The sequence below is a fragment of the Bicyclus anynana genome, chromosome 18 (assembly GCF_947172395.1).
Source record: "Bicyclus anynana chromosome 18, ilBicAnyn1.1, whole genome shotgun sequence".
NCBI lineage: Eukaryota > Metazoa > Arthropoda > Insecta > Lepidoptera > Nymphalidae > Bicyclus > Bicyclus anynana.
The window spans coordinates 3,096,052-3,106,039 of NC_069100.1; the positions used below are offsets into that span (position 1 = coordinate 3,096,052).

General features: G+C 34.1%; 1 protein-coding gene across 2 annotated transcripts in view; it reads right to left on the bottom strand.

The window, feature by feature from the left end:
* The window catches only part of LOC112051215 (uncharacterized), a 29,389-nt gene extending 19,475 nt beyond the window's left edge, over positions 1-9,914 (bottom strand). The window contains exons 1-2 of one of the 2 annotated variants that reach the window (XM_052886819.1): positions 9,678-9,914; positions 8,341-8,495 (exon numbers count right to left, since the gene is read on the bottom strand). In XM_052886819.1, the coding sequence (XP_052742779.1) occupies positions 8,341-8,469 (129 nt within the window). In that variant the 5' untranslated portion in view covers positions 8,470-8,495; positions 9,678-9,914. The remainder of the gene's footprint in view (positions 1-8,340; positions 8,496-9,677) is intronic. The other variant, XM_052886820.1, reaches the window with a different exon arrangement.
* Between the last annotated feature and the right edge of the window lie 74 nt (positions 9,915-9,988).

Sequence of the window (9,988 nt, forward strand, 5' to 3'; positions counted from 1 at the left end):
ATAAAAAGAGAAGGGATGAAACAGGGGTTAAAAGTTTGTATGGAAAGTCGTCCATTTTCAAGTTACAGTTTTGTAAAATTTGTTCCTAAATCATGAAAAAAAAATGCAAAATATAATGTGATTCAAGAATTTTTAAAATTCAACCCCTAAAGTGGTGAAACAGGGGTAAGTTTACATTGATTTCCACACAGACGAAGTCGCGGGCGTCCGCTGATTGTATATAAATTAAGAGTATGCTAATAGTAAAGTAATTGTGTAGAAGTAATAGGGTATCTGCGATCATTACTTACGGAGCTTCAGGGATTTAAAGGATCAATTTTGCGGCGCTGCCACTAATCACAAAATTCGCTCCATACTAAATGCCACACAAGAATGTAGTCGTCGCTTAGTGAGATCGTTGGATTTATATGGGCGTTCAAACAAAATTACAAATAACTATTATTTGTGAGTTTATGTTTATAATGAATGAAGATGGTTAAATATTTCTCTATCGTTCATGAATTCGCGGTCTACTGCTAACTTTTATTATAAAGAAATGCAAATTTGCAAGGTCACCGAAAAGTCAAATTTATTGACATTATAGCTATTTCGGTACATTATTTGTTCTATAATGTTTTTATCATAGTGCATAGTGCTCACGACGTATTAAATGATATAAAGGACCATGGTATCTGTCTAATATTTTTTTTTAATATCATTAATTATCACACTAATATTATAAAGGCAAAAGTTTGTGTGTGTGTGTTGCCGTGTGTGAGTGTGTATGTTTTTCCTCATTTACGCTGGGTTTCTCAAGCGATTTGGCTGAAATTCGTAATGGAAATAGATTTTACTCTGGATTAACACACACCCTACTTTTCATCCCGGAAAAGCCCATAGTTCCCGTGAAAAATTAAATTCCACGCGGTCGAAGTCGCGGGCGTTCGCTAGTTATTAATAATTTCGCTAGTAATTTGCTTACTTCAAACCCTTAAAAACATCTGTTTTAAGTATATTGTTGTTTAACATCGGGAGCAACCAAAAAAATACATAGGCATGTTCTGTACAGCGGACGGAAACGTCTATTTCTTGTTGTAGTCTATGGAACTACCTTTACAAGAGAGGTGCCTTATAAATAATTCCGGCATATCAATAATCTAGTAGAGCGCGCGTAAATGTGGCTTAATATTGATCAAAATTCATTACTCCAATGAGAACACAGGTTTTGAAAAAAAAATAGGGCTACAACATGGGTATCAAGTCAAGAGTGAATAAGCGTCTAGGCAAGCGCGTTTCACCACAGGCTGCATCTTTGCTTAATAACAGGCGTGATTGCAGCCAAGTGCTGGCGTAAAAAATAACCAATTTTTTAATAAAAAATAAAAAAAAAAAACCTTTACGAGCATACGCCCACCTGAAGGCCTATCTTGCTCCCACTGATGTTAAGTAGAAAACCAATAATAATGAAATATGCCACTTATCATGCAACGGGGAAATTCTACCGCAATGCTTACGGGTATAGAGTAGCCCGTAAGCATTCCGGTAGAATTTCCCCGCACAAGATCTGGCACAAGTAGCGAGCTAATACTCGTAGTAGGGGAGCCGAAGAGGGGATTGTTGCAGTTACTCGAGCGCGGCAGTCGAACATAAGAGACTATACCTTGCACGTTGTTGAGTACCTCCACCATGTGTGAGCTCTTAATATTGGTGGATACGTTTAGGCAACCAAAAAAATAAAGTAACTTCAAAAATACTCATCCAGCACGTCAGATAAGGATAAAGTGGATTAGTTGATAGCTACAAGGTGTGCATTTTAAAAATCTAAAGATTTGACCGTAACGTAAGGGTTCCAAAGTTACAGAATAAAACCCTTATATTTCAGTATCCGAGCCACAAGCGCGGTTAATTTTTAACTTATTTTGAAGGAAATAATCTAAAAATAATCGCTAATATTTTCTGATAATTCCAGTCAGCTGAAGTAATCAAAATTGTCTCTAAAGTCTTCAGTTTTTTCCTACCGCAGAAAGCGAAAAAGTATATAACCATTTATTTTTATTCTTATTCTTGACAAGTTAGCCCTTGACTACAATCTCACCTGATGGTAAGTTATGATGCAGCCTAAGATGGAAGCGGGCTAACTTGTTAGGAGGAGGATGAAAATCCGAACTCCTTTCGGTTTCTACACGACATCGTACCGGAACGCTAAATCGCTTGGCGGTACGTCTTTACCGGTAGGGTGGTAACTAGCCACGGCCGAAGCCTTCCACCAGCCAGACCTGGACCAATTAAGAAAATCTCAATCTGTCCAGCTGGGAATCGAACCCGAAAAATTTGTAAATCCACCGCTCATACCACTGCGCCACGGAGGCCGTCAAAACCTCCCGAGGCCGTTTACACATACGGTGTCCCGTAATATATATTGCGCTATTTTAGTAGGCCTTGATGTTAGCTATAACCCTGTAGAGTATGTCGTACTATTTACGGGACACCCTGTATTTACTATCATCTAATCTACCAAATCTAATAGGTGCCCATGACGCTTTGTAACTGCAAATGCAGTTACTATAAAGCTTCAATACCAAAATGAGGCTCACATGTTATTGCACTGTGATAACACTGAACAAAAGTGTATTAGTTTAATTTGAAAATTAAGCAATGTCGCGACACCAACGGGCATTGGCGTCTGTTATCTTATCTCCGCAATGTAGTACAACTTGACTGATTACATTTTAAGTGAAATATAACGCATAAATTATTATTTATGTATCACGACCATCAAGTCTGGACAGTAAAAAAAAAAGTATATTGTAACCATATTTCAATATTTTTTCACTTCCTTCTGCAGACCTTCTGCAGACTTGATGATAAACATGATCGTGTGTAACTGACGTTACAGTACTAGTGGACGCGTGACCACCATAAAATAAGCAAAGCAAAAAAAAAACTACGAAAAAAAATGCAAAATCAAAAAATCGATTATTGCGTGAAAAGTAATGGGAAATACGGGAAATAAGACATCCCACTGACACTCCCACCCAGAGGAATATAAAGTAATCACATGAATTGCTGAAAATTAAAATCCTTTTTTGCCATATCTTTTAAATATGACCAATATTCCCCTCCAACTAGTCGAAAAAGACTGTATTAAGTGTGAGTACGACAATAGACCAACGGGCGGGGATCGAACCACCAGCCCTCGGTGATGAGTCCGACCGCTCTTACCGTTGAGCTATTGAGGCTCGGATTGTAGAGCGTGCCAGTCAAAGACATTTTATACTATAGACATGTTACGTGCCTACAAAAACATCGCAAAAAGCAATTTACTTACATTATATGCTTATGTATAATATACAATGTAAGTAAATTGTAAAAACTACATATATAATTATAGTTTTTACACTCCCTGAACACACAATACGACATTGTAGACAATATTTAGGTATTTAGGATAATAAGTATCGTTGTATACTATGCGACTAAATGAAATTAAGAGAATTAGCCTCCTTTGTTCGCTTCTGTTTCAACGCATCCGACGTCAAGGAGGACATCATCATCTTAAACGCCCACCATGGGGTCAGGCCTCCCTCCGTGTAGGAGAGGATACAGATATATTCGCATTAACCGCTGCAAATTCATTAGCGCGTATATCATACTAGCTGACGCCGCGCGGTTTTACCCGCGTGGTTGCCGTTCCCGTAGGAATACGGGATATATAATAGGATAATGTATAGCCTATAGCATTCCTCGATAAATGGGCTATCTAACACTGAAAGAATTTTTCAAATCGGACCAGTAGTTCCTGAGATTTGCGCGTTCAAACAAACAAACTTTTCAGCTTTATAATATTAGTATAGATACTGTGTGTCCACGCCCTTAATGTGAGTTCGCCGCACAGCGTAAAAAAGCAGTAAACTTAACGGTTAACGCCGAATATTATTACGTCGTAAAGTGAATAAAATTAGCAAACATAAAAAAGTGTCGAACTGGGAATGAAAATCTTCGCAGATAAATCAAATTAACACCCATGACCAGAGATATTGCATACTTCGTTCGAAATAAAATAGTGATATGATGAAAACCAAAAATTTTGTGTATTTTTTTAAAGAATATTTGTCATGAAAAAAAAACCTGGTTGAGTTTGTTGTGGCTCTTCACGGACCAAGGCGCTTTGGAACCCTCGTGACTTTAATTTTAAGCTTTCGACTAATAATTATCGCTGAGCTGTGATAGCCCAGTGGATACGACCTCTGCCTCCGATTCCGGAGGGTGTGGGTTCGAATTCGGTCTGGGGCATGCACCTCCAACTTTTCAGCTATGTGCATAGTAAGAAATTAAATATCACGTGTCCCAAACGGTGAAGGAAAAACATCGTAAGGAAACCTGCATGCCAGAGAATTTTCTTAATCCTCTGCGTGTGTAAGGTCTGGCAATCCGCATTGGGCCAGCGTGGTGGACTCTTGGCCTAACCCCTGAGAGGAGATTCGAGCTCAGCAATGAGCCGAATATGGGTTGATAACGAACGAATTATCACAATTAAACTTAAACAAAATTACCTGACGTTTCGAAAGTGCTTGTAAATAAACTAAGCCTAATTGAAATAAATGAATTTTGATTTGATTTTATTCATATATTTTTTAATACGAGTATGACCAGTATTCCCATTGTCCTTGAATTAGTCGGAAAATACTGTGTTGAGACTACTCCTAGCAGTCTTTGACTCGTACTACTACGTACGTACTAGTACGACAATAGTCCAACGGTCAGTGGTCGAACCCCCACCTCTCGGTGATGAGTCGACACTTTACCACTAAGTTATTGTTGCTGTTTGGTTTTTTCCTTATTTATCTACACTTAATAATTATACTGCCTTGATTTCTACCAGTACAATATCCTTCAGGTCAAGGCTCGAACCCTGAAACAAGCTATTTGAGCTCCAATTATATCTAAACAAATGCTAGTTCCCACGTTAACATTTATACCCATAGGTACTAATTTAATAAAGTGGCACATATTTTTTATTAAAAAAGAAATTAGAAATATTTTGTATGGCTTATTTCGTAGCAATCTTTCGCTAGACACTTAAAATTTAATCATTAACAAAGATGGTTGCTACGAAGCTAAGCTAAGCGACTGGCGATTGGCGAGATAAATGCTGACGATAGAGATTTATGTTAAGAAAAATTATAAATGCGAGTAAAAATGCGGTTTTATTATAAATTAATATTAATTAATATTAACTTAATAATATTTAATATTCACAATAATTTCTTTTAAAAATCATTTTACATTTTCACTTGTTATACCTACTTAATATTGCAACCAACTTTCTTTGTAACTGTATGTGGCCTTATTATTGTTTATTTTATATTTTTTGTACATATTTTGTTAAAACGCTGGTAGTTACAAATAAATAAATAAATAAAAAAAAATCCACGTTTCCCATACGCCATAACTTGAAATTGAAATGGGTCTTCAGCTGTTATCCGAATTAATTTTTATATTTTTCTGTAACCTAATACTTTGTACAAGTATTTACGTAACGAACATCGTACAGAAAATATTTCATAATAGAGATATACGTACCTAAGTATATGTTACTATTAGCGCGTCAAAGGTAAGACGAAGAAAAGCAGCTAATTGTCTTAATTTCATTGAGTCGCATAGTAAACAACGAAAGTTATTTAAACAAATAATATCTAAATATTGTCTATAATGTCGAGTTGTGTATTCAAGAAGTGTAAAAACTATTTATATATAAATATATAATGTAAGTAAACGCAAAATTGAGCATATGTGTGCTCAGTGGAGTAGCTAAATTCGCATCACTTTTTGTGGTGATTTTGTAGGCACTAACACGTCTATAGTGTAAAATGTCGTTGGTTTTATGTATCTCTGTTCTTCAATCACATTCAATGGTTAAACGAATTTGGAGGAAATATATCACAGATATAGAGTACAGTGGCGTGCATTTCATAGATGCGTTAATGCGCTGCCTACCCTGAGGACTCCTCAGGAGCCTGAATTGTTAAAGGAACTTTCCACATAAGTGTATAATTTGTTCGTATAGTATACATACCCAAGTTAAGGACCTTGTGCACGCCACTGATAGAATCTTGTATAGCAGAAGGCCAAATTGTTATTCCGATATTTCCACAGAACTAGGATCTACAGTCAAAGCATTATTAGATAAAAGAGTTATTATGTTAATTGGTTATTGTTCAACATTTAATGATTAATTTATTGAGAAACGTTCATGACGAACGTAAAGTTCGTTTTTCAAACATTTCATTACGTCATTAAATTTTTTATTTGTTCCTAATGCAGACTTGTACAATGTACGTAACATGCAACTTCGTACGCGTTAAACTTAGATAAATTTTAGTTTTTAATGGTAAGGTATTAATTCTGAGACTCGAGCTCAGCAGTGAGCCGAATATGGGTTGTTAATGATGAATGATGATGATACCTTCATCATCATTCATCATTATCAACCCATATACCCAAAAGTTGTAGAGAATAAAAAAAAATAAAAAAAGGCTTTCCTCCAGACCTCCTCCTCCTCCTCCTACACACAGACACGAGATTTTACGAGGCTTTTGAGGCAACTTTCAGTAAACTAAAATCAATTTGAATCGCCTCGGAATGAAAAAGGAGTATTATCTCTGTGAAATCCTAGTGATAACTTGAGTGAATATTACTTCGTATAGTCATGTCTTAAGGCATTTTTTCTAAATATTTGGTGTAATCAGTTAAACATAAACTTGTAGAGAACTACGGAAGATACAAAACCTTTTTTTTCTTCATTATTTATCAAAAATGTTATTATATTCAAAAAAAATTATCCTATTCAAGCAAAAGTGGTCAAATATCTGCCATTGCCTGTTAGTTGGTGCAGTAAAGTCATGTCTAGCTTCAGTAAGGCGAAGACAATCTTACCAAAACTTTCAGAGAGAAAACCTAATTAATCACGTAAAACTCTTGGTTAACCTCCACTTAATTTGGGCACTTTTACAGAAAAGTCTAGAATGTAGCATTTCATTGAAAATAATATGAGGGCTATACGTGATTCCTACGATTTTCCCGCCAAAAATGATTCTTTTATAATAAGGAGGAGCCTTAATTAAAATAGAATTTGATCTACTGAAGTTAATTAAATTATTTAAATCACCTGTTTTGGCAGCATAGTCACTATATTATTTTCTTTTTCACATCACTAATAATAATAATAAACAAAATAAAACATTAAACACTAAACATAGTATGTAGGAACACCTCTTATGCAAATTACATTTTTATTTTTTTGTAGCATAAAAGTTATCAAAAAATTGTGAATAATTTGTGGTAAAATATTGAATCACTTCAGTCATATGTTAAAGACACTCTGTATACATTGCTATTGCTATAGTTCGTAAAACTGAAAATGTTTAACTTTTTCATGGTACGTTTTATAGTAGGAAAACAAGTTTTTTGGTCCCTTTCTTCCCAACAGAAAACAGATGAGATAGGCGCATCTATATATATGTATGTATTTATGGTAGTGTCGATCTACACACAGCTTTTATCTAAGGCTTTAATCTGTTTTAATCTGCAAAAAGCCTCTTTTTATCAAACTCAGTTATAATCTGTCCAGTCATACAATGTTTACAGTTAGCAATAAAGAGATTATTTGCCTCGCTTGTTTTGTGATAGTGAAACATGGGTAAATTAATTAAGAATTTGTTGTCATCCAAACATCATACATTTTGTAAGCAAATTTCATTTTCAGAAAGACCTACATCTGCATTTGCTAACTTGTTTTAATTATGATCTGTGGTTGCTTTTGATAAAAAAATGATTCAATGGTTTGTGATTTAATGATTTTCTTAAAAATGCTCTTTGTATCCCTCAATGAAGTTGTAATAAATATATGTATACTTTTTATATTATAGTACATTATAAAAAAAAAATGTAGTGCCTTAGTGTTAGTTTTATTGTCGTTTTCACAATGTCCTCTCTAAAAAGGCATTAGGTCTATCATTCATAGAATTATGATTGTGACATCATCATCAAGATTAAAATAGGCTATAATATAGATTTGAAATTTTCATTAGAAACAAATAATAAAGTAAACTTAAATTTGATAATCTAAAAAACCAGCACCTAATTCTAAAAATCAAGTTGTGTCTATTTAAAAAAATACATATCTGACAAAGTACTTATTTACACAACCTTATGCATGTAATGCAAAGAAATGCTACAAAAAGAATGTATAATACATAAAAATAAGAAACAAAAGAAAGTGCCTTGTTAATTTACTCTACCAATGTGGCGTGCATGAAACAAAAAGTGTGCTAACTACAATTAGAATATCACAAGTCTTACTAAGTTCGGTAAATCATGGGGCTCCTCCTGCAAGATGGTAGGAGTGTTTAGCAGGGGGTCCCGGTCATCCCCAGGCTGGTCCGGAGCCCCCCGATCGGTACGGTTACGGCAGGCATCGCATTTCTTCATTGCTATACATACTTCTTAACCGCGGACTGTGAATACGTCCAACTGGTTAAACTACTTAATGAAAATAAACCATCTTTATTCTTGTCTCTTACGCCCCATTTCTGGGTTCAGGATTGTTCCACTACCTGACTAATAAGTGCCAATAAGGTGTTGTGGATTTGATGATTTTTGACTAATAAAATATTCATTATCAGATATTTTTGATAATGAGAAAGTAACAATGTCAGTTATATAACTTGTTCTTTTTACATGATATCTGTTATTTTGACAGTATGTAATTCCTAAATAAAAATATTGTAAATTCATAAAAGAAAAGATTACATTAGTTATCTTACATGAGTAATATTTGCCTTTTTCTTGATGTTTAAAAAGCATTTGGTCATTGTCTAATCTTGAATGAGAATCCAAATAACGACCTCACATGTTTCAGTTTTTTGAATTATTTAGGTTATTTAAAAAAAACTGATTTATGTATTTTGATAATACAATGCCCATGAAAGATCTGAGGCATTGGTAACTCTAATTTTGTGTTTTCCTAATCTTCTTTATACATATGTTTTATCAAAATGTTGTATATAACTTACAAATTACCAGTACAATCTTATTGACGATTATCATAAAGTATACTTGAAATCATAAAAAAATATCCACCTTCTGGACCTTTTAGACTACAAATTCTTGAATTATAAATTAATCATTAGAATTATACATTACATTGTTTTACTTTTCATAAAATAATTAATTAATAATTATCACTTTGAAAGAATGGATGAGATATGTTACTTGCCAATAAGCTGCCTGCTTCAATATCCTTACAATGTATTTACCACTATATATATTACAGCAATAAGTATATAGAAATGAGTTTAATTAGACCTCATTAGTACAGAGCAAGTTATATCTAACTATAAGTTCTGTTGTGATCTATTTAGATAATAACTACTAAAAATAAATGAAAATTAAATTAGGACTACAATTAAATATATGAATGAGAAATATTCTACGTCTATATAAGTTCAGATATACTTCTAAAAAGATTAATAGTTATTTGAGTTACTAACTGCAGGCAAGAAGTTAATTGATTGAATGCAAACGATATAACTGACCATTAGCTAAAACAACGTCTGTATACCGATAACAATGCATACACGCAAATATATCGAGCATATCAATGTGCTATTAATGTAAAAGATCCAAGTTTTACTCACAAATGTATGTAGCAGTCTGACTAGCGAAGTTGTATTCCATAGAATTCTGTCTGGCTCAGATGAATGACTCCATCATTGGAACGGCATTGTACTCGACGATGATTAACACTATTTAAGCCAAAGATATATACGGAGATATTTTATAATTTAACAAATTGAACACAATGTGCTTACTTCCTTTCTGACAAAACTGACACTTTATTACGATTGCGGCTGCCAAGCAAATTGCAATGCAATTGACAACGAGCTGCGCTGTTCAATCGCAATCATTATTAATCATAGACTATAGAGGTAAAAAAAATTAAAAATAA